Here is a 26,045-nt window from a genome sequence, read left to right on the forward strand (position 1 = left end):
TTGTTAGTCTTCTATGTCTTTCCAGTCCAATAAGATTACTCTCTAAATTTAATCCAGTTATTTTAATTGAATCTGAATAACAAAGTGGTAATTTATTAATCCTATCTGTATGGTGATTAGGTCTCAATTTACAAACTACATCCAGCTTCCTTCTGTTTTTGGCTTCGTGCTGTCACCCTCTCCAGCTGGAAACCCTTCTTGTTGACAGGCGCCTTTGAACTCTGGCGCAGGCGGTGTTCCCAGTCTGAAAAGTTGAATGTCTTCTGAGTCACCAAAGCTCCTAAGTCTCCCTCCTATCTAACAACACATGGCTGGAAACATGGATGGGGAGGGGAAGTGAAGAGAAGAGTTTAAGTAATTTATCGGTGGCAAATTGGGCTGCACTGTATCGTGAACTGTTACAAAACTGACAAGAAGACATCAGAGTAGGTGTTGCTGCATGAAACTGTACAAGAAAGGCATGAAAAAACTGAAGAGAGCCCAGAGGGTCACCAGTGTGATCTGGGGACAGAACCACATGACCGAGGGAGCTCGGGTTGCTAAGCTGGGAGAAGAGGAAAGAAGGAGGAAGAGCTCTGCTTGCAGCCTTCAGCTGCATAACAGGTGGTTGGAGAGGAGGTAGAGTCAGACTCTTCTCGGAGGTGCACAGAGAAAGGAGAAGGGTAATGGTCACAAATTACAACAAGGGAAATTCCATTCATATGTTTGAAAAAAGAAAAAAAAAAAAAAGACTGTAAGAGTGGTTAAGCACTGGAACAAATTATCCACAGAGGTTGTGAAATCTCCCTTCCTGGAGATATTCAAAACTTGACACAGCTCTGACTTTGAAGTTGACCCAGCCTTGAGCAGGGGGTGGGTGTACGTGACCTCTCAAAGACCTTTCCAGCCTGTGAGTCTGTCTCCAGATTGCCTCGTTGTTGGGTTGGCACAAATGAGCAGCCAAGTCCTTGGAGCACTGATACAGGCACAAGCTCAATAGCAAAGGGTGCAGACATAGCTCTGCTGAGCAGTGTTTGTATCAACTGCCCCATAGTGTTCTGAACCTCTTGCAAGAGGCAGGCATCTCCATCTTCAGCATTTGAGAAAAGGGTGTTTTGTGTCAGGCTGTTATTACATACTTTAATCCTGAGTGGTTGTGACCCCGCCAGCACAGTAACAGTGTTTTGGAAATACAGGAGAACAGTCAGCAACATCACGTGGTAAGCAATTCATGGTCCACTGGAGGGAAAGACAGAAAGACAAAGAACAAGCAAATGGTTATGTATGGATAGGATGTTACTGCAGGACTATATAGTGCTTTACCTGTTAGAAACTGTAGATGCTTTCTCCTCGGTTTGCATTGTTCCTATACAGTAGGCAACCCAGTATTGCAGGAAAAGAGAACAGCAGAGAAGATTATTCACGTTTTTCATTGTTAACAAATTAGCAGCACTTGCACCTTGCTAAAGGTCATGAACTAGTTCTGGAACAATATGAGAATAAAGACCTTCTGAATCTTAAGTCCAGTGTTCACTCTGCTTACTAGCCCAGGCCTCATTTAATAATGTATTTTTTACAAGTGTTGTTAAAAAAAAGAGAGGGAAGAAGTAGGATACCCAAATATTGGACTTGTTACATACCTTGCTACTCACTGGAACAGTAAAGGTGCTGTAGTGTGGCATCATGATGGGCTCACATGCAGTCTCCTCTGCAACTTCATTAGAGTAGCTTTGCCTCATCAGCCCTGGGTTACCAGTGTGCCTAGAATACCTACTGTGCCCTTATTGTGAATAACAGTATGACTGACCTCATCGGTTTATATTTATGCAGCACTGTCCTGTTCCATGTACAGTCACTTCAGATTATTAAGAAGCCTAGGGAGAAAAGGTGATGATTTCTGCATGAAGAGATACTCTTTACTTAAAAGTGAATTTTGTATTACAGCGCCGGCTTGGAGATGCTGCAAAGAAAGCAATCAGCAAGCTACAAGTCAGAACAATCAGGAAAGGTGATAAGGTAATTTTTCAAATTGCTCATTACCAAATGAAACTCTGTGCTGAGGATTCCTTCAGACCACTGGGACAGTGAGGCAGAACAGAAATGGCAATTGCTGATTTAGCTATTATGTGTCCTTCAGATGGTGAAGGAATACTGGTAAGCAATTTATGGATGGAATGAAGTAGAGAGAGAAGGTGATTCTGTGAAGATGCAGAAAATCCTGAAAGTTAAAACATGCTAACTAAATCTGCATGCTTCCCAGGGCAAGTTTCCAACAGGAAACATGTTGGAAAATCTGACTTGCTTGTCTTGAAATGCATTATTGGATTTGCAGCATGCATCAGTGAACATTCTGCTTTGTTACATAGGCTCTTGTATGAAGAGATTAGCTGACAAAATCAAACAATGTAAATGATGAATGTTCTCTTTCTGTAGGAAACTGAGCCAGACTTTGATAACTGTGCTGTTTGTATCGAAGGCTACAAGCCCAATGATGTTGTCAGAATTTTGCCTTGCAGGTAAGTTGAAGGTGCTTTTAGCTCTGATGGTCGTTCTACTTCAAGACAGGCTCTGTTCTCACAGTATGATGCTGATGTGATTACCTGAGAGCTTGGGGAGGCAAGAGTGAGTTTATCATTTTGATTTATTCAAAATCTGTTGATAAAGATATCTGAAATGCCTCTTTATTCAACTTGAAGTGAAAGTAGTATTAATGCTGGTGAGACCCTGAGTTCAGCATGATAGAAATTTTGTCTGATCTGGACCTATTACGAATTCTTCAGTTGGACGTTTAAATTAAAGGTTTTGATTCCTCTGTTTTCCTCATTGGTTTTGTATCAGTCCAGAATAAATGCCTTAGAAGAATTTGCTCCTGATTTTAAGGTGGACACAGCAGTCGGGAGTAGAGCAGGCTCCTGCTCCCCATGGAGCTACTTCTTTTGCTGTCATGGACCATGTCCAGGCACTGAGAAAGGGATGACTGCTATCAAAAAAAAAAAAAAAAAAAAAAAAAACAGCCATAAAAAGATATATGCTGACTAGAAACAGTAAAGCAGAAAGGGAATGTGACAAAGACCATGTTATCTGTTGCTGGCATGAAAATATTCTCAGGCATGCGGGACATGGAGGTCACAAGAAGAGCTTTTGGGCTTGTTCTTTCTCTTTTTCTTCCCCTCATATGAACGTGCCCTGTGCAGCTCATACACTCGCAGTGATGTCACACAGGAGCGCAGCCTCTTGCCACCTGTAACAGCTCTATTCTTCTCTCTGTGCCATTGTATTCGTCTGTGAAGTGTTAACTAATTCAGGATTTCTCTAAAGAAATCAATTTCTTATGAAATTTTCTAGGAACAGTGAGAGCAAGAGCAAGTGTTTGATTTCCCTAGAAATAAGAATCTCAAGTGTGGTACATACAGAGCAGAGATTTATTTTTTTTTCCCCATAGTTTCTTTCTTCTCCTGCAGACATGTTCACAGGCTTGAGAAACTGAAATATTTGTTTCTTTTCCTGATGTGTTCCCTAGTAGATATTTGAATATTACAAGCTGTCTATTTCTGTTTGTTCATGTGACTCGTTAAATCTGTTTACTGTCATCCCTAAATGGCAAACAAAAACCAACAGTTTAATCATAAATTTGACCTACTGTAAATCCCTCACAATGACAAATTACACGTGAACTCTTTTTTTTTTTCTATGAGCAGACACAAACGCATCACTTCATGAAGCAGAAATACAGAAAAATGAGAAATTACCAGAAAACATGGACCTTGGTTTGACATTAAGCCTGTTTTCATAGAAGCATGGGAAATTTTGCATGATAGAGTCAGGCAGTTTTTGGAGGTAGTTATACAACAGCAAAAAGTATGTCTAAGCTCTAGCTTTCACTTGTGTCTCGCCTCATAATTCAATGAGGCTCCAGTCAGACTTTGTCATCCACAGTGTTGAGTCAAGCAGAGTGAATAGGAAACACATAGTTAACAGGTGATGTTCAGTTCTTGGCTGACTTAAAAGGTTGCCTAGAAAATGACTCATGCTAAAAGGGTAGCAGCAGCAGAACTGTGTTGCAAAATACTCACAGTTTGAGCCACAGCAGTTTTGAATTATAAAAACTCAAAGATCTTTCCCAAGCAGCTACTTCACAAACCTTGGCTTTCCTGCTACATGAATTGTGAGGGCAGTATTTTACAAATTCCAGAACAGGAAATGGTAGTCATGATTCTTTCTGCTATTGTCAGTCACATCTCCTCATCTAAAGGGAAAAAAAAAAAAAAGTGGATTCATTTCTGTTAAGTGAGTAGGAGAGTGTTATATCTTGATAAAGACCTACAGACTCTCTAGGTTTCTTCCTCCAGCATCCTCAGTTTCTAGTGCGCGGTTTCTAGTATGGGAACCTCATTAAACTGCTGTTTAATAAGAGACTGACATTTCACCAAGCCTTACACCAGTACTGGCTGACCTTGGTGTTTCTATCTGTGAGGTGCTCAAAATGTAGAGCTTTTTACCTCCAAAGCCAAATATGCCCCAAAAGCTGCACACGAAAGTTGCTGCTTTGTGCTGCAGCGGTACTGGGAAAACCACTGCTAGCTGGCACTCTGTATAAAGCCCTGTATCTCCTGAGATTTTCTTTTTAAGGCTGGTGGAGCCTGACTCTCCTAAGAAATTGGTACCAAAAATCCACCAGCCAATATTGCAGTGGTTGAGCTCTGAAGTCATATAGATAGATGTTCACCAGTACTTATGCCATTTCCCCGAATGTCTTCTCTTTTCTGCTGGCAGAGAGCCAGCACTGCGATAGCCTGTTGTTATGTATCCCACTCTGGAGAGCTAGGAGGAGAATTCCAGTTAACTTATGCTTCTTCCTTTCTGTCCACTTTATCCAGCTCCCACAACTGACTGTATTAATAAACTTCACTCCACAGAGTGTATTAAATAAGTAAGGACTGACACTTGGTAAAAAAAGTGTTGGCTGGTTTTATGTATACTGGTAGCAAGCATCATTGAAGTTATCTTTGAGGGCACTGACACAACATCAAATGTAACCAAGTTCATTGTTCCCAGAGTGACATGTCTTGTCATAGCCCTAGTTCCTTCTTGTCCTCCATTTCTAGCTTTAAAACGCCTTTGTCTTTTCTACCCTGGCTTTGGAGAAGTTACTGGTGCTGCTGCTCCTAGTGTGTAACTTTTACTAAACTTTTACTAACTTTACTAAACTTCTAGACAGGCAAGACAGTTCTTTCAACCTCATCTCTACTGAGTTCTTCATAAGCTCTTTTTTTGGTTGTTTCATTTCTGTCACCAGTAAGCGTGCTTTCTGACCCTGTTACAGCTCATTCCCTTCCCCTGAACCTTCATTCCATGAACAACTGTGATTTCAGAGACTGCTTCCCTCCTCCTTTCTCTTTTTATTAGCTTCCTGTGAAAATTACTTCGTCACACATATTCTTTCTTCTCACCCTCATCATCATCATCTTCATTTGTCCTTCCTTCTTCCTCAAAAATAACCAAACAATACTGTACATGCACCCCCAAAAGCCCAAACCTTCTCGTTGGATACTACAGTGCTGCTCTGTCTCTCACCAAAACGCTTCTCAGTCCTCTGCTTCAGCCCTTTGTCTAATCTCAGGCAACTGATGCTCTTACTCAGGGTCACTAGGGATGTACCTCTCTTTCTGCTTTTGCCTCCTTTTGCCTTAGCTCACACTTCTCTTCTGAGAAAAATTACATGACTGCTAGGTTTGTTTGTGTGCAGTTTGGAAAGTTCTTCCTAGGACTAGGAGTAGAAGGTGGGAGGAGGACAGTTTAACCTGGAAAAAAAGCTGCTCAAAGTTGTTGGCAAGCTGAAAGCTTTACAGTAGTTTTACAACAATCAAATTATTATTATAATTTTGATCTGAGCCCAAAATGAATTTTTTTTTCTTGTAAGATTAAAATTCCAGCTTTAAAGAAAATTTAAATACATTTCAAATAAAAGCAATCTCCAGTTAAAAAATATGAAGTGCTATTTAGGTAATAGTGAATGAAATGCTCTGGGATTTTGAGGTGCTTTTTCTTTCTTTGTGCTCTGTGAGCTTTATGTAGCCACGTGCAGTCGCAGAAGCATTCAGGAGGGATCCCGGGAGGCCACCACCTCTGGAACAGCACAGGGGCAGTGGCCGTGCATATGTCGTTCTTGGGACTTTTTTCCAACACACTCTGCAGTCTCCCAAGATGAAGCCTCTACAAATTCCCCTGATAATATATTGCAGTGCTTCGCTGTGCTGACTGTGGTGAAGCTTTTCCTGTTGTGCAACCTGGATCTCACTTGCTGCAGTTTAAACACATCATTGTGTCTCTTATCCCTAGGAGAGGTGAAGAACAGTTGTTTCCTTTCTCCTTATGGAAGCCTTTGTTTTGTATGAGGATTGTTACAACATCCCCTCTCCTCTTGCCTTCCTCTCCCTCAACTAATCAATTACAGTTCTTTTGAGAAACTTTTGAACCCATCCAAATCATCATAGTTTTGCAATGCATGTGGTTGCACACAAAAGAAAAAAAAAAAAAAAACACACCATATTTTTTTCTGGCTCTGACTTTGATTGTCAAAGCTATGTCCCAAGCCTGTGCTTGAAACATCTCTCTTACTGTCTCCCCGTATGGGTCATTACTTCTGAACTCATCCATGATGCCTCTACCCTCTCCTTCCTTTTAAAACTTGCATCAGTCAGAACCGCAGAGGGAGAAGGATTTTTTGTTGCAGTTCATCTTTTTACATCTTTATCTTACCATGTGATGGTGAAATACTGCAGTTGCTCTCTCATCTTACTTTGTGCTGACACTTATTTTGCCTGACTTTGGATGATAAACCTATCAGGACATCAAACCGTTCACAATCTGTTGAAAGGCGTAAGCATGTATGCAGCACTGTAGCTACCAATGAATAAAATAAACTTTCAAATCCAAATCTGCGAAGCCTGCCACCTCACTTCTCTGCACAAATGTTTACGTGTTCAAAAATAGATATTGTGAGCGCTCTAATTATGTAATGTGGTAAAAAAATTCAAATCTTTATCTGATTTCCAGTAACATTCCATTTTTCTGTAGAGCTCTGTCAAATAATCAAGCTCCTTCTGTTGTACATATTAAATCTGAAATTAATAGAGCCATAATACACTGTGCTAATTTAGTATTAAGAGAAGCAAAGTGACATCTGTCATGTATTTAAATTCCTCAGCATTGGTAGGATTTCTTTTACAATATTGTTTTTTGAAGCCATCTTTAGGAACTCTAAACTTCAGTTTTTAAAGTCTTTAAGGCATAAAAGTTCCAAGCACTTGGTGATTGACAAACGTTATGAAATGCTGTAATATGAACCACAGCTTGTCTGAGGCTTGCAAAGCTTGAACTTGAAAACAAAAGGAGACTTTCTAGTCTATGATAAAATGGCTTGATAAAAGTTACATATCTTTTATCCAAAAAGGATTTTGGAAATCTGTTTTTTTCAAGACATTAATAATTATCTCAGATTTTGTAAATGTACTGATTATTTTGGCACAGATGTGCAGTTAAACATGCTTGTTTATGAATTTGAGTATATAATTAAAGAAAACAATCACCGTCGAGAATTTCATATTTATTTCAAATAGCTGAAAAGCAAGACATTGACTTTCAGTACTCTCCATGAATGGACGCACCCAAGGAATTCTGTTGGTTAGACCTCTAAATGTAAAATTACACGTGCCTGAGGACCGTATGTTTATGCTTTCACCTATGCAGAATGCTTGCCTGGTGATGTGCTGAATATGCCCCTCCTGAGATAAAAGGAAGGAAGGAAGGGTTATGTAGAACAGAGACCAAAATTTCGTGCATTGTGTTTTTACCCAGTAAAGCAAGTCTTGTTGTGAACTTTAGTCGCCTCAGTAAAGTAGTGGTTTAAACTTCAAGTGTCACAATACTTCATTTGTCTTAATCATGTTGACATACAGGATCAGATGAGGTTTGACAAAGTTTGGTATTGCAGCCAACTGATATAATTAGACTAGGTCGAACTTCCAACAACAGATTTGCCCTTTCCCATAGGTGTTTGAAGTCAGACCAAGTACAGGAATGTGATAATTTGCCATGCAGCTTTGTTTCACAAAGGCCCTGTTTCTTCTAGAAGTAGTGAGAAAAAAACGTCGCAGTGAAAAGAAAAAGATTCTGAGATTTCACACAGTTTTGGCTTTGGATTTCTAGTGTTATTTAGGACTGAAGCCAGCTAGTAAGCCAGCCACCTAGTATGTGTTAGTGAGAGCCAGGGTTGCAAATTGATATTGGTGAAAGTGCACCTCACTATCTTCCATCAAGTTGAAAGGCTGTGTCTTGTTGCGCGAGAGAGGACACAACACAGCAGCCGGCCCATTCAGCTGCATACGTACCACTTAATGCACCAAACTAGTTTTAAATATTTCAGTGATTCCAGCTTTCTCCGAGATTGCATGTCCTTGTGGAGGCTGGTACGTGCCCTGCTCCAGGCAAAGCCTCGGGCAGCTCGGAGCTGTGTCCGCCATTGGTGTCCTGGTGGGTTTGTATGGCTGCACCATACGAGCGATGCACGTGGGGCAGAGGAGCACAGGGAAACACAGGCTGGGGACTGCTGAAATGTAAAAGTTCAAGCAAACTGAAACACGACATTCAGGCTCTGCCAAGTAAAATGTGGGACACCTGTTGCAAGCTTAGAAAGGAAATTTAGAGCTGATCTGTTTGGTGCTTCAAAACAAGCAAATTAGTCTTAGTTTGCGTCTTTTGGAGCAAAACTGTGTGTTTGAGCTGTATATTGAGCCGTATATTTCAGAATAAAATACTCTCAATTTTGCTTATTATTAGGCAGTTGGACTAAGGTCCCTTCCAACTGAATATGCTATACAATTAGTTCGTTAAAAAAGATTTTTAGGAAAGCAAGTCAATTTTCGGTTTCCTACCTGCCAGTGTAATTTCTGAGGCTGTGTGCATAGCAGGAAACTTTCCACCGTTTCTTCAGAAGGAGTGGGGCTGAACAAATTTCACTGCCTTGGGCTGAGCCCCAACTCCTCTACTTGGCCTACGCAACAGCATTTCTTAAATCCCTAGCCCCACATTCCTGCGTTTTATAACATTTGTTCTCAATAACCACAGGGTAACAGAATATGCTAGGAAGAGAAAATAAAATCTGTCAGTCAGGTACAGGCACTAAATATCTCTATATTCAGTCTCTGTTTGTGTCAAGCGAAGCTAAACAAGAAGCTTTCAGTTTCTCCACCGGGATAATGTCTAAGAAAAGTGGCCCCCAGCAGCCACAGGGCTCAGGTGGTTGCTTAGTGGTCACTTCAGACCAAGCACAGGATTAGCAACAACCACTTCAGGGCTGGAATTGTTTAGGAGCTCACTCTGATGTACAGCTTCTAAAGAGCAGGAAGGTCAGGGAGAATGTTTTAAAAAATCATCATCCTGTTTTTTCCCATTTAACTGAAAGGTAGCTTTTTTTTTAATTCACTTTATTTCCTTATACCTGCATCCTAAAAAATACCAGACCCCCAATGGCTTCACATTTAAATTATGTATAATCAGGTTTGTCTGTAGAACCATCAAGAAATACTAATGTGATTTTCACTTTTACCAGCAAGCAGATTTTGTTTACTCGCAGCCTTTAACATTTAAAGAATATGAGTTTTGCTAATGCATTTTGTGTATTTTTCCTAATTCTCTAATTGTGTACGTCATCTTTTCCAAACTCAGTTGAGCAACGCTGTGCACATGTGCTTGAGATGCTGCAGAAATAATTTTAGTCTTGTGTGCGTAGGATATAGTTTTGCAGTCCTTGCCGAGGTCACAAACCACACCATTTGAAATAATCTCACTTTACTGAATTCAGAAGAAGCATCTGGTACTAAGTGGTAAATTCTGCTGTGGTGGATTTGAATTAAAATATCCTGGTTTTCATTGCAGGCATCTTTTCCACAAGTCCTGTGTAGACCCCTGGCTGCTAGACCATCGTACCTGCCCGATGTGTAAAATGAATATTCTAAAAGCTCTAGGGATCCCGGTAAGCACGTCGCAGAGCAGCCGGTTGGGGCAGGAGGGGGAACACCAGCTACTTGGGTATATCCCTAGCCCTTTGCCTGTCTGTTCCCATCCTACTCTTCTTGCTATGTTATTGATTAATTAAGGAGAGTACAAGCTGAAATGTCTGACTTACCTCTCTTCTGCACCCCACTTTTATTAGCAAGGAAGAGTGTGCGTGTGTACGGGGGTTGGTTGGGTGTTGGGATTTGTGTACCTGTGGTTGCCTGCTTTGTGGAGCAGAGGATTGTTTGCTGGTGTTTTGGTGAGCTCTAATTTATAGGTTCTTTTACATAGCTTTTGTTTCTGTTTTAAATCAGGACTGGATTTATATTTTAATTGTACTCTGAGTTCAAATCTCAAAGCAGAAGGTCTGCAAATAAAATTTTCCCTGCTATACTAGTCAAGGACAACTAATTGCTCATTCCGGGGAGCCAAATCTTTTTTCTGTCAGATTTCTCTTAAAGTCTGTCTGTAGCTAGCTCTGTACTCCTAGTTCCAATAAGGGAGCGTTTCTCCCAGTAACTAAGCATGTGGTGGACCACATGACATACAAGAAATTGTTAAGCTCTTTGTTATTTGGAACATTCAGATGTGGTTAGAAGCTGCCAAAGCAACTGATCTTTTTAGGTTGCATGTTTACATTCAGATAGTGCATGTCTTGTCTGCCATACGGTTTCCTAACAGCAGCTATTGCTGAGATCAGGGGCTTCACCAGGAAGAAGTGAGTCACTTTCTCACACCCTGCAAGGTGTGCCACGTGATAGTGAAGTTCAGTACTGACACACCACCAGTCGATGCGTTAACAGGTGCTGTTAAGTGCCCTCCCCAGTTACAGACGGTGACATGTCAGCTCACATGTGAAAGAGCTGTATAAAGTGACAGCTCATGTGAACATGTTAGGGAAGCTGATGCAGCCAGTCCCCAAGAGTTCATTTTCATGGAGTCTAGGAAGCCAAGCAGGTTGCTACAGAAGAGGTTCCACAGCAAGTGATGAAGTATGTTTTTACTGAAGTAGGCAGTTATGTTAATTAACCTAATATAATCCAAGCTAAAAACAGGCAATTTGAAAAATTAAGTAGAGCATTATAGTTAGGGTAACATGTCATTACAGTTGGGCTGCTTTTTCTGCCATGCGTGTCGATTACCTTTGAGGTACTAAAAGATGATACAACTGTTAAATCAGTATTTGAGATGTCAGGAAAGGCCGGAATGAAGGCTGGCTCTGCCATTCAGTATCTCTGCACCTAGGCTTAAATTCAGATATTTTTTCCCAGGTTCTATGTGTCAGTTCACAGGCCTGCCAGTGAACAGTCATCTAGGATTTTGACACCTCTTCATCCTACCCAGTACATTGTTCCATGGCTTTCTTTTGCACCATGCAGGACCACACGATTTCTATTCTCACACTCGTCCATTCACATTTTTGCCCAAGCATTTCATTGACATGCTATTCATACAACTTCATAATCAGAGGGTGTAGACAAATCAGACCTCCACTTTTTGGAGGCCTGCAGGGAGATGGAATCATAGAATGGTTTTTGGTTGGAAGAGACCTTCAAGATCATCGAGTCCCACCTTTGTCCCAGCTCTAGCAACACCACTAAACCATGTCCCTAAGTACAACCTCTACCCGTCTCTTAAACACCTCCAGGGATGGTGACTCCACCACCTCCCTGGGCAGGCTGTTCCAATGCCTGACAACCCTTTCAGTAAAGAAATTCTTCCTAACATCCAGCCTGAACCTCCCCTGGTGCATCTTAAGGCCGTTTCCCTTTGTTCTGTCGCTTGTTACTAGGGAGAACAGATGTTAAGGTCTTTCCAGAAAGCTTAGTACTGTTGGTATTTACATCCTGAATGTAGCTCTCAGTGGCTTCATTGACAGCTGCTGAAGGCTAAGCCTGTCCTCAGGCTGTCTGAGGCTGGGTACATCCAGGGGAAGGGAAAACACGCCCAGAGGCCATGTGTAAAGGTTTTGGTTTACATGGCTGGCTTTTACTACATATGAACAGCTCTGTAGTGGCAAGTGTAGAACCTAATTTCCAGGAATAATTAAAAACACCATTCAGTTTCCTCAGCCATCATTTCTCTTCTCACAGCTCCCTGTCTCGTTCTCTTTGTACCACATAGCAGAAGGGGGATCCATCCTGCTCTCCTCACCAAGAGCTTTCCGCATGGAGCTTCTGAGGAAGTACTTGTACTGGGCATGTAATTAAAGATACTGCTGTAACCAACAAACGACTGGGTCAGATTAAGATTTCAAATCAGCCTTAGTGCTGGTCTGTCTTAACACTAAAAATCAAGCACCTAGATGTTAATGTTCCACTAGCAAAGGTTGTTTCGAGGATTTTATTGTATGAATTTCTGTAAAAATTTCCTTAGGTTGTTGTAAGACAACAAACTGAAAACAGCCCACTCTGTCATTTGGAGGAAACATATTGGCTCCGACCCACATGGATTATTGGTTAGGTTCGTGAAGGGAGAGCTGCATGCTAGGACCTTACCCCTCGAGGTGACTTACAGCAGGAGCTGTTTTCCATGGATACTGAGAGCAGATGGTAGCCTTCATGTCATGGGTTTCTTCTGGCTGACAGCAAAGGAAGTGGAAGTCTAAGAGCATCTGGTAGCTTGGGGGTTAAAAATTCCTATACTGCTATCAGTTGCTCCTCTTCCTCTGTTTTCTCTGTCTTCTCTTTCTAAAATATGCCTCAACTCGTGTCTCTTCCTCTCCTACCTCATGCCCTTTCCTGCTTCTCCTCTGCATAACCCCTCCTGCCCAACCTTTATCGTTTTGAGCTCCCACCCTGGTGTTGCTGCTCATGCTCCCCGCTCAGCTCACAGGACCTGTTCTCCACCCACGCAGAAATTGTGCGTCCTTGCCCTTCTTGCTGCCCAGCATCAGCTGAGGGCAACCCAAGGTGGGCATTGGTTCTGTGGGGTGCTTTCTGGTGCCACTGTGCAAAGCCCTCTTCTCTTTGGAGTGTAGTTGTCCATCTCAAATAGGGCACCAGTCTCTGTCGGCACACATGAACTGATATTTTCAGAGGCTCGTAACTTAGCCAGATGTCAGTAGGCAGTTGTGGGAAAGGACATTTCCCTGGAAGAAGCTGTAAAGCTCTAGGGCTTCTCAGTAAGAGGTGGCAAACATTTCTGTAGAGTCGGTAAAGCAAAATGCCATTCCCTAATCACATTCTTGAGTCTTGCTGAGCCATTTTAGCTGAAATTTCCACACACAGAAAAGCAGCCTTAGGCAGGCAGCAGCCTCTGATGGGAAACTTGAGTGCAAATTTGCCAAAGTCCTTTTGCAGGCTTTTACAATGGGAGGAATGAGGAAATTTTACCATAGGCAAGGCTAATGTGTTTTTTTTTTTTCCTGCCAGCTGCGTGTTTGTCCTATGGTTGTTGTGTCACTGTGGATATCTTGTGCTTCATGTAGCAGGAAGACTCAGGATTTTCCAGGAAATGATTGGTTAAAACCCAAATATCTAAATGCTTCGGTTCAGTTCACATCTAAACTCTCCATTTACTTTGTAACAAAGATTTCAAATACTATCTGCCCTAAAACCACGTTCCCCAGGCTGCCGTGAGGCACTTGTTTTCACGGTAACTGAGCTCCCTACATCTCTGCTTTTCACCATGGCTCTGTGCAGCTCCAAAGGATTATTAACTATCTATCAGCAAACAGTTGGCATAACCTTTTGCGCTGTCTCTTTGCTGGTGAATTCAGCCTCTTTTGGCTGTAATATTTGAAGTGAATTATCAGTGAAAGTGTCTTTCACTTTGAGAGCTACATTGCTATTGGGATGATCATATCACATAAAATAGTTTCCCTCTGCTTCTCCCCATTTTCTGCAAATATCTGCTGGATATGCAGACAGATGCATTTTTGGCAGCAGACTGGATGACTTGAAGCTATTCACTAAGAGCCTTAGCCAAGCCCTCAGAAGTCAATACAAAGCCTTCTCTTGACTTTAGTGGAATTGTGCCCTCAAAGCACTTACATGCAGGGAATGAGTGAAACCAATATAATTAAACTTAGCAAATGTATCTGGGTCACTCTAACAGCAAAGCCATAATGCGTTTTTTTCGATCAGTATTTCATATCATTAGTTTTATAGTACGCTGCTTAGTTTGGAATATTTTTTCCAACTACAATGGTTCAGGAGTAAAGGGATTAATTATATCGAGCAACGCTATTTTTGCATCTTTAATGTTTGGTTTGGCTTTCAATTATAATCCCCCATTTTTAAAGGTTTTAAAGTTAGTAATAAAACCCCATTCTAGGAATAACTGAAATCAGAGCAAAGGACAGACAACTAATCCCCTGAAAAAAATTTGAAACAGTTTTTCCTAGAGTAAAAAAGAAGAAAACAGGCTTTTTTCTCTAAGACACACTGCCATCAAAGCCAAATTTAAGTTAAAAATGAAATTCTGAAAGCATTTGTTATAACAGCTAAGGATGCGTGAAGAGTGCTAGATTTAAGGAATAATTTTGGATCCAAGTCCTACAGATAAACGATTTCACTTAGAAAAGTACAGGTTCAGTGAGTTTCATTAAAACCTGGTAGAGCTGAATGTGCCTTTAGCCCAGTTCTGAGGAGCTCTTGCTGCTTGTGGATTAGATTGCAGCCAGACAATGACATTTCTAATTTTTATCCCAAACTTCAGTTTGTGGATACAAGCCACCTGGGGATTGTTTAAAATGCTTGCCTGTTTCATGAGGAACACTTGTGAAAAAAATATTTATGAGGTGGCAACAATCAGGCAGGGAATGTCTGGGAAATGAGAAAACATACTAAGTTCCTGATTCTGCAAAAAATGTAAGCATATGGTAACCTTCTATGCCTGAGTTCAAAGGGATTACTCTTGTGCTTAAAGCTAAACCTCTGTTTAAGTCTTTGCTGTATCATATTTTGCTTAGTTTCTACGTGTCTGCTGTTGGAGATAGGCAGGTAGTGAGATTCTCCAAAATGCCTTAGTAAGTGAGACAGCTAAGCATCGCAAAAATCAGATCGACAGCAGAGTACACCTCCTCTGACTTTAGCCATCCAGATGTTGGATTTCCAGTCTAGCAGCTTAAGCTTCCAGTCTAGCAGCTTAAGCTTCTTCTCTGCTTAGTGCTGAGCAGTGAGAAGACAGAGGGGGCAATTCATACCACTTACCTTAGGGTGGGATGAATCACACAGAAAAACTGTCTCAAACTCTTGAAGTCAGAGGAAATCTAAGTGACTGATCCAGATTAGCTGTCTGACTCCTGGACAATAAAGATAAATGGGAACATCTTAACTTTACATTTCCTGATTTTACAAGGTAATTGCAGTTCAACCTTGCTATGTCCCCCTCTCATTTTGGAAGCTTTGCACCCTGACACGCAGCATCCTCATTTCTGAATTAGCCTTGCTTTTGTTACAATGTGTTAAAACTTCAAAACCCAATTCTTGAAAGAGTTATGCAAACATTTATTCTCCATGCCTTGAGGAGAACTAGACCTGGTTCTATGGGCAAATGGCACAAGAATCTGTTTCCTCTCAGAGGAAAAAAGCTTTTTTACTCCTGTGTTTGTCACTGATGTTTACGTGGAGCTCCACAGAAATCACTGCTGTTATGAATGGGAGCATCAGGCTTATAACAGGCACAGAGAAATCAAGTGTAGAAACTAGTCTTGGACATAGTGTCTCTGGACAAATGATCCTCCTTGCCACCCAGTGCCCACTTGAAGTCTTGAATGCTGTTTGTGAACAGACACTCAGTGCTAAGGAAACTGTGCAAAAGGCGGACACCACAGCCCCCTCTCATTGCTTCCCTTGACTTGAAGAGCTTGGCTCGTTCTGGAGGTGTTGGTGCATTCACTATGTAACTGCAAGAGAAGTGTCAAAATTCCCCAGAACTGGGTTCCATCCTTAGTCTCTCTGGATCAGAAAACGAGAAAGACTATGGAACGAATAATACTCTTCAAATACCCATTGTTGCTTGTTTGCTTGTTTTGTCATAATTTTATTCTGTAGGAAATAGCATTAACAAAGGAAAAGATCTTCTGATGTTAAAAAACTTTTCTTATAAGCAGCTTTAACTTCTATTTTTGCATGCCACACATAGATGCGCCCACAGGCAGTTCCCTTGAATTCCTATTCGTGAAAGCTCTGATATTTGCTCTATAAAATGTGTATTTAGGGAAAAGATAATAATTCCCCTTCAGCTACTGTCTCTGTTTACGTTTGTAATCTGACTCAGCAGTCTGCCTATCTTGAGCAGATCATACTAGTAAGTGAGTTACTTTTTTAGCATGCACTCTCCCAAACCCTTTAAAAAGTATAAACAAGAATATTTAGAAATTGTAGGTGACACAGTTTAATACTGAATATTTCCAGTGCGTATTTTGGGTCTCTCTTGCAACAGATTGTATTAAGAAGTTTTAAGTACATGAAAACAAACAAACTGTGCGTGTTTATTCATCATACGTTGCCATTTTCAGTACTGAAAGAAAGTGAAAAACACTGAAGTGGGAACAGGTAAATTAAGTCTTTTTATCAGGTAAAAGCTCAGTTTTCTTCTTTTTCTTCCCATTAGCCAAATGCAGATTGCATGGATGATATACCTCCAGACTTGGAAGCATCCATAGGAGGACCGCCAACCAACCAGATAACAGGAGCCAGCGATATAACAGTGAACGAGAGCTCCGTAGCCCTGGATCCCCCGGTGCGGACTGTGGGAGTACTACAAGTCATCCAAGACATAGACTCCTTTCCCCAGGTTGGGGAGGGTAACCTCACAACAAGCAGTAAGTTCCTCTTTCTGGCAGAGTTTGCACTGAAATAAATGTTTAGAAACCCGAATCACAAACCGATCTCTAGTGTGGGGAAAAATGGCCTTTGAGGGCTTTTTCACGGAGCAATGGCTTTATTTTAAGCCCAGCAGAAACCTACAGGGTAAGTAAATTTAAATATCATGTCATTCTGCTGTACTGCGAACACTTCCAGCCTGTGAACACTTCAGTATGTTGACTAGCAAACTCTTAATTGGGGTCCCCTACATGGACAGAAAAACGTATTTCAGTCAACACAAAACAGTATAAACTTATGCTCATCTTCAGATACTATTTATAATAAGTGATCCCATTCACCATGATAACCCACCATATACTATCTGACTTCTTTGTGAAGCAGATTGGTGCATGTGCGTTGGCCTGCCTTTCCTCACTGAGCAGCACGTTACCGTGTGGAAGTTATTCTTACCTGCGTATCATTAAAAAAAACAGTGAACACAGCAATCACTTTTACTGCCTTTGGTCAAGAAAAAAAGAAAGTTGAGTTCTGGTTTTGCCTTTCCTTTATCTTCTTACATCAACTGAAGCTCATCTGGTTATTTATTCATACTTGAATGTCTCATTTCAGAAGGATTGATGGTCAGAGTTCCTGTACTTGAAAACTTGAGTGTAATGAAATAACTGCCAATTTGTGCAAAAAAGGAGAATTTCGGGTGTTTTCAATGTGTTTAGTTTTCACTTGTTTAAGGGGCACCATTTGAACCAGTAACTCTGAAAATGTCTGCATGTCTCTCTGTTCCTAAAAATTATGTTCTTTGTTGAAAATCTGCTTCTGACAGTTTAAAAAGAATGTTGTCAGCTGTTTTGAGTGAGGATTGTACTAGTATAAAATTCTCATTTTTAGATAAAATAGCAGATCAGTAGAAAATACATATCTGTTTGATACCAGTTGGTGTATTAGTGTTGACAAGGCTGTTGTAAAAAATCATCAGATATACTTGAAAGGAGGTAGAAGAATATGACAAAATATAGGTTTGTGTATGGAGTTTGCCTAGGTCCTGGAAAAAATTATACATTTTCAACCATTTCTAAGGTACTACTATGGGCCTGGGCATGAAAAAGAAGGTGAGTAATAATATGATGTGTAAAAGATAGGAGAGAGATGAGGGGACTAGGCTGAAATGATTTTAAGTTAGCCTCCTTACTCTGTGGAGAGACTGGATAATCACATTTTCCCTCATATTGCAGCCAGTGTCATGGCAGCAACAATGACTTCTGGAAACACTGGACTTGCGATCTTAGCCACAAGTGACCCATAGGTGGATTTTTAAGTTCTCTCTTTGTGTATTAGGTACTAGTTTCAGGTTTGCCTCTTGTATGGTCTAAGTCCTGGATCCAGCAAGGGGTGAGCAGCAAGGTTATAGACCCAGCTGTCAACCATGGCCAGCCTGTCAGCTGGTGGCACGCAACTTTCTCAAGCCTCCTTGAGTGCTGGCAAGAGCTGTTCAAAACAAGATGTTATTTTGTTCCTTCCAGTAATTGTTTTTAAATGCATTTGATGCTGATTTAAACCATGAAGGAAAGATTTTACTTCGTGATGCCACAATGTAACCGAAGACTGGTCTCGACACTGGTCTCAGCTATACCCTCTTAACGCTCCTCAAGTGAGTAGCTCCTCTTGTAGCTCCATCCTTGTGCTGCTGTCATTTACAAGGTCCGCTTTTGAAGTTGGGAAGGAGGGCCGTGGTGTGCTCTTTACCCTCACGGCTGCATGCATATGCTGAGAAGAGCCGTCAGCCTGGTGCAAAGCCCAGCACTAGGGGTAGTCCATGCTTTTCATCCCAGGATCTTGGCACACTGAGAAGTAGTTCTTCTGGTTTGTCATCAGGGGTAACAATGGTGTTGAGGCAGCCAGGGAGCACAAGAGCTCAATAACACTCCAGACCCCTCCAGTTTTGTCTCCGGAGTCTGTGGAACAATCAGTGTCAGTCCAAACAGATTTGTTCTTGATTTTCCAAGCTGCCAGCTAATTAACTGGGTGAAAAACTTGCTCTGAGACAGCAGAGTACTGCAGGGCCTGCAGAGATGCTTTATTTTGCCTTGGTGCCCTCTGTTTTTCCCCTTACCTTTAACAACGTTGGGCAATAGACACTAACACTGGGCAACCCTGAGGGCTGACAGCAGAGCCTGTGGACAAGGAACCCGCACCAAACCGGTGGTCTGTCCAGGCACACAGGTAATGAGGCAGCAAACCATGGAGATTCAGGAGATCTCCGTGACCTGAAGAGGCTGGCCACGTGGTCTGGCGAAGGACTGCGAAAAGGGGTTTTCCCTGGTTATTTGAGAGAGGGAGAAGAGAGCAGGGAGGGGAACCTGGCGGATGACCTGAGCTCTGTGAAGGTCATGAGCTTCATGCGGTCACAAGGGTGCTGGGGACCCACTGCTAAAAACAGACCTTTCCAGTTGTTTTGTGAGGAAAGAGGAGTCATGAGTAAAGCTCAAAGGACCTTGGGAGCTTCTAAGTCGTGGAGCGTGCCTGCCTACGCTGCACCTGTCACACACAGTCTCACTCAGGGAGCTCTGGTTTAATGGTTGGTCAGCTGTTGTCACTCACCCATCATTGATACGTGGACATGAATCTTCATCTGGATTTCTCATCTCAAAGTGGAATATTTGAATATTAGTCAGTGGTAGGTGTGCAAGTTTACATGCTGTCATCACTGCATCCAAAGTGGTGCAATTTGCAGTAGTTCCCAGAAACAGGGCCGTTTCATCCCTTCTTGCAGCAGAGCTGCAGCAAAGAAGAGGTCTTTCATTGGGGATTAGGGGGCCCGAGTTCCAGCAGTGATGGAAATTTGTCCTTCCAGCTGTCTTAGGTGGATTTGGGGTGTTCAGGCACTCTGAAAGGTAGAACTTAGCATCTTAGGCAGCCAGAACTCTTAATCCAGTGAAAGGAGAACATCCAAGACCCCTATATAGTTGGAATATGGTATGAAATCAAATGCTAACTAAATCAGAGGGCAACTGTAGGCTAAATGACTGGGTCATAGCTGTCACATAGATGGGGTTACATAGGCATTGTGTCTGCTTATTGTATAGACATTGTATCTCTCCCAGAATCCTCATCATTACACAACTGCAGAGCTTGCTGAGCATGCCCTTTCTGTGAACTGTCCTGCCTGGGAATTTGTAAGCAATGGTGCTGATTGCTCCTAGGAACCTTTGCTGAAGTTGCTAGGTTCTGGGCTCTTTATATAGCATTAGTGATGGGAGCATACACCAAGGCTGAATCTGTGCTAGAAGTTTTTCTTCCTCTTGTTATTGAATCTGTGCAGACTGTCTCCAGTGCAGTCTCGACGTGGCACCCTGCACCACGATTACTCGTATGTCTCCTTATTCCTGGCAAAGTTCAGTGGTCCAGGAGGTAAAGGACTTGCCGCCTTCTTTGTACCCACTTCTGAAATACTTTTTGCTTAATTGATGTTGCATCCTTTTGGTTTGTTGATTAATCATTCTGGTGTTGTTGTCTTGTTTGAGTTTAATTTCCCTGTGTTTCCAGTGAGTATTCAGAGCCAGAAGAGCTCCCACAGTGTGTCTGGAGGGAGGATATTTCCACAAGTACTGTTCATATTGGGTGAAATTCTGTGTTCACTGAAATCTGGTGGCAAAGCTCCCACCTACTTCAGTGGGGCCAGATTTTAATTTCTGGAACTCAGCCAGTGCTTTTCTTTTTATTTCTGCATGTGTGCTCAAGCAGATATTTCCTCTTCTTTCCCTCCCTTTTTCTCCCCATGCTCCTGAATAGATAATGTCTTCCATGGGACCCTGGGCAACGTAGTGTATTATGAACATCTGGATGGGACTTCATTTGGGGGCCTGTCCCTAGGGTTCCTTGCTAAACCAAGCATCTCTTGTGTAGTAGCACTGAGCGCTTGAAAATGGACCAGCAGTTTCTCTCAGCTGGCTTCTACCAAGATCCACGCCTTCATCAAGTCCCTTGAGCTTATCTACAGCCCAAAGTCTGTTAAGTATTCAGTCTTAGTGACTGTTTGTTCTCTGTGGTGGGATTTTATGCAGGAACCTGGGATAATACCTTGTAATATGATGTTTCTGTAATCAGTTGCTGAAAATGGATGGATGGAAAAATTGAAAAACTGGAGCTGGAAAAAAAATAGGAGGGGGGGAATTTTTGTGAAATACCTAAGAGTTCATCCCAGCCCTGTTTCCTGCTTTGACCCTATTACTTTTCAGCTCTCTAAAGGGTATGAAGGAAGATAAGCTAAAGATCTTTTTCCACAGTAATGCATCATAGCAATCTGTGTTGCCTAATTGTTGGTAGTGAGTTATGCAAAATGCTAGCATCTTTGGAAATGTCAGTGCAGGTGGAATTTCCTGCTCTACAGATGATGTGAGTGTGAACTGGACTTGGCTAAGATCTGAACTTGAAGAAGCTCTGAGCTACACCAGCTTTGGAGGAGTAGAAGGTGGATTTGGGATTTGAGAAGAACATTGCAATATTCTTTGGGTCAGGCTCAGCTGAGATTGAATGATAAAAAAGGTAGTTCACTGGGAGAGTAGCATCTAAATATTTTAAAGATTGTATGGTGACACTTGAAGGGGAAACAATAGTTATTAATTTAGTTATTAATTTTTTTTCATCTTTTGTAGCATCCATGGTCATTCATCTTCCGCTACCCATGTGGCACTTGCTAATTTCCACATAATGTGCATTGCCTGAGTCTTTGCTCTCTGTTGGTAAATACCTCTAGTTTTTCAATTTAGACAAGCTTTTATATTCTCTTCAGCAGGATGTCTTGTCACACTGCATAAGGCCTCAGAAGTCCCACAAGCACTGCCTCTGTAGTTGGAGGAAGATCCATAAATAATTCTACTGCGAACATGGGCAGTTTTAGTATGAAAAACCACAGGCTCTCTCCCAAGGTGTCATATCACCTGCAAAGTCCACCAAGTTTGGCAGGCTGTGCAGCAGTGTGGGCAGTCTAGAGAATACCAGCAGTTCCTTTTCTGCCTCTCATTTTGTTCTTTCCATGAAGCCCGTGACTGTTAGGACATTTTCAAGTCTCTTTGATAGCTCATCGTTAAGTCTATTAATATAACTTCTCAAGTAATTATTTTGATCTGTGTATGTCTAAAATGTCTTTGTGAAGAATAATCAGCCTTTGGAAGTTGATGAAAGTGCACAATAAGAATTGTTGTCTTGCAACCACTTGACTGTTCCTCCTTGCTATTAATAGGGTTTTTTTTAGGCAGAATGTAAAGGGGGAGGAAAAGGTGGAAAAGCTCCCTAGACAGTCATTAATACGGAAAGTTGTTAACACTTGCATTAGCACCTAACTCTGTCCTGGAGACAGAATACTAATGGGACCTAGTTAAAGACTGAGCAGATTGGGCCCCATGTGTCTGGAGTATGACATAAGTCCTGGTGGCTCTATTAAAAGGCTGTGCAGATGTTGCACTAAATAGTTGCCATGGACTGAAAATTCCAGTGAGCTGAGGTCCTAGATTAGTTTTAAGATTCACACCAGTGCAAATATAGCATTGGTGGTTTGAAAGGCCAGCAGGTTTGAACGAGTCACCAAGTGAAACCTAACTGGTGCTAAAAACGTGCTCTGGATTATTACGTGCACCTACAAGACTTCTGCCAGGCTCTGGGAATGGACAGTGAAGTTTTCCTGTTATAAAGCTACTCTTCCTTTTCATCTGTTAAGATGGGAAATACAGACAAAGTGTTTTCTTGTACAGCAAATTGCAAAAAGGGATGTACAAAAAATGCTGTGAAACAAGGAGCAAATTTAAAGCCTGCTTGGGTTTTTTGTTTGTTTTCTGTTTCACATCTGCTATGTACATTGATATTGTGTACAGAGCAACGATGACACCGTTGGTTCCCAAATCTCCCTTCTTCCCTGCAGACACGCTGAGCTGTGTCTCTGGCTCAGTCAGGGGGCACAGCAGGTACATGCTGCAGTCTGACCTCACCTAGGATGCTAAAAAGGCTGCATATCTTAAGAAAATTGCTTAATAATTAACTCTAGGGAGAGATTTAGAAGAAAATGTTCTCCTTCAGTAGTGGGAGGTCCATTTATAAGTCCGTCCCTACATATAAATGCTGTGGCAGATGCCAGTTTGCCCCTCTCCCAGATTGTTTGTTCCTGCTTCTGTTGTGCAGCTACCTTGTAAGCCCAATCCAGAAGCTAACGAATTTCTTCCTGTTTTTTTTTTTTCATTTGGATCAGTTCCCTGATCCAGAAGTAGTTGTGCCAGTACAACAGGAGGAAAGAAATGTGGAGAGCAAGAGAAGAGAGGGCCATATAAGCCAGCTTTCACAACGCTATTGCCAAAAGCAAGCACGCTATCTCAAGCACAACTAGACCCTACACAGCTGTCTGTTTTGCCCAGAAATCAGGATAAACAAATAGGCAAAGTAAACATGACGTTTAACATCTCATTTGAATGCTCCTATCTGAGTATGCAGGCATTTCATTAATGGTTACACAGTGCAGTGTACATTTGTTTGCCTTAGCGCTGCCGTAGTGTCGTGACCACTTTGAAGGTAACTCAAATGAAGGAAATAAACCAGGCGAAATCTCTACTGATGTACTGTTTCCAGTCATTGGTATTTATGTTTTTCTCCATATTCGTCTAGGCTTTGAATCTGTGAGTGTGCAAGAGAATCATTTGCACATAGAAGCTGTCTGGTTTCTCACAAGCATTTAAACGATCATGTGCATGCTTACACATGTACTTCTTGTGTTGTAACTAGCAGTTTTGATTTCTCAAAAAGCATGAGAGAGTTGCACTTAGAAGCAGATTAAGTGAAAGAGATGTTTGTGCACATATCTGTGTGATGTTTTTTGTATGATAGATTAAAATAGTCTTGCAGGAGATGTTTAGCCTGCAGGAAGCATCCAAAGCTACTCTGCTGTAAGTTTTCTCCAGATTCTTATAGGGGCAACAGCTCAGATTTCCACATACTAGTGGAATGTAGTTCCACTAGTGGAATAGTGGAATTTCCACATACTAGTACATACTAGTACTTAGAATTTCAGCCTGGACAAAAAAAAAAATAAATAAATTGGTATTTGCTCATAAAATGCCAGTCAAGCCCTAGTGTGGTTTCGAAACAGCTCTATCTTTTGTTACTTACCTCCAGCTCTAGCAGAAATTAGGGTGCTTCAGGGATCCTTAGGGTTACTACAGTAACCAGGTCACTTCACCTGGTTCTCACTACATCTTCGGTAATTGGACCTACATCTTTATTGTTCTGGGTGTGGGCAATTTTAAATTAAGATAGTGCCTGAAACTGATATGCCAGTTGGAGAAACTGGCTTATGAGTATTTATAGCAAACATGAATGATCAGAAGAAAAGTAGGTAACAGGTCAAGCCCAATATCCGAGAGGAAATATCCAGCTACTGACATGAGTGTTAGGAGAGGATTTTCTCCTGCCTTGGAGCCCGCGGGGGACAGGAGAGGTGGGTAAGCCCTCACATTTAGGGATGCTGAAAATAGGAGCCACACGGTATATTCTAGCCTAACTAGATGCCATCTTTTCCATTCCAGTAACAAGGCTGATTTCCTGAAGAATATTCTCAGGATGTACTCAGCACAGTGCACAGTAGCGTCAGAGTTGCATTAATGAGTATCTGGGCTTCCAAAGTGCCCGGGGATACATGATGGAGTAGCAGCCCAACTTGGCCTTTTGTTGTGACTCTCATTTGCAAGTGCCAATACCTTTAACTGTTCTTTTCATTTTAACTCATGTTAACATCTGAGGCACTCAGAGAGTAGGTAAGAATATATGCTCTGTTGTGGCAATAATTAAGCCCTATGTTAATACACATACTAATGCGCAAAACTACTTACCTGGAGATCTCTGTGGTGAATTTCTGCTCTATGTGCCACTATCTAGGTAGCATAGCGCTGTAAGACAATGAAAAACCCATACTGCTGCAGGAAAAATGCATAGAACAAAGATGCCACTGGCGAAGTCAGAATTCAAAATGCACTTAGCTAAAATAGCTGTATTAAATCGTAGCCTCTCAGTGGGAGAAAAAAGTCACACAAAGGAGGTTTAAAATCTGCCAGTTCCTTATGCAGGTAGTTCAGTAACACGATGTTTTCAGCTGCCAGCATTTCTTTGGGAGACAGCCGCCAAATGTGCTAGGTCAGATACATATGACAAACTTTGCTTCAGATTTTGCCCCCATGTGCATGGGATATTGAATTCACCTGAGATGTTGCTAAACTTTATTGCCTCTTTGTAATGGCTTTCTTAAAACCTAGTGGCACCAGCAAATTGTCTCTCTGTGCCTGAAAAGCTATCAGTCTGTAAGACCAAAATAGTCTCAGAGTAGGAGCTTTTAGAAAAATGACCCTCTGCCAGCCTGCTCTGGGAGATGTAACTTGTGCTCCCAACTGCTGAGTGACCTGCAGCATAAAGATACACTTCCAAAGGAAATGGTTTGGAAGGAAAGCTATGATAGAAATATTATATTTTCAGTTGTTCACCCTCAAAAGTGCCTTGTTAAACTACTGTGATGGCTGCATATTCCACGGGATGGAAACAATGACATTTGTTTGCAGTAATTCATTCCTTCTGCATCTCTTCTTTTTTTTTTTTTTTTTTTAAATTCTTCATATTTTGTCTGATTATGACTGAAAGATGCGAGTCCACTTCCCTTGTAAAAACTGAAAAATTACTGTAAGTGTATATTCTGCTTCTAAAAGCCCTCTCTCTGGACTAGATAAATAACATAGTATTTTCATTTTTAATTTTTTGTAAAAGCTCCTGAGGTCTAAATATTCTTCTGGAACTGCCTGGGAACCTTCTGGAAACGACCACTTTTCAATGAGAGGAGTTGAAACTGAAGAACTTGAGTGGAAAAGGAAAGGCAGAAGGGATTGAAACCGAACTTTGTCACAGAATTTTGACTCTTAACTTTACAGTAGTGTTCCCAAGGGAAATAATAATGAATTAGTGCAAAGGCATTTACATTTTTTTGAAGTATATAAGGTTGGTTTCCAGGTTTTTAGAGAGCTTTTGTTATTTTTACTTTTCCAGGTACGTATTGGTGCATAGGGTAATACCTCTTTGTTCTGCCTCTCTGAAGAGTGTGAGTGCTCAGAACTCAAGAGAAGGTGGAATTGAAAAGACTGAAACAGAGACAAAGTGTTTTAATTCAGAGAAACAACATTTTAAAATTACTCTGTTCCAATTTGAGTTTCACTTGCA

General features: G+C 41.5%; 1 protein-coding gene across 1 annotated transcript in view; it reads left to right on the forward strand.

Moving 5' to 3' along the window:
* RNF150 (ring finger protein 150) overlaps positions 1-26,045 on the forward strand; it is a 120,322-nt gene that overhangs the window by 79,007 nt on the left and 15,270 nt on the right. Inside the window, exons 3-6 of the mRNA XM_086464308.1 lie at positions 1,924-1,995; positions 2,413-2,495; positions 9,916-10,012; positions 16,597-16,807. Of these exons, the coding sequence (XP_086320434.1) occupies positions 1,924-1,995; positions 2,413-2,495; positions 9,916-10,012; positions 16,597-16,807 (463 nt within the window). The remainder of the gene's footprint in view (positions 1-1,923; positions 1,996-2,412; positions 2,496-9,915; positions 10,013-16,596; positions 16,808-26,045) is intronic.

Source organism: Leptosomus discolor, chromosome 4 (assembly GCF_034619465.1).
Source record: "Leptosomus discolor isolate bLepDis1 chromosome 4, bLepDis1.hap2, whole genome shotgun sequence".
Taxonomy (NCBI): Eukaryota; Metazoa; Chordata; class Aves; order Leptosomiformes; family Leptosomidae; genus Leptosomus; species Leptosomus discolor.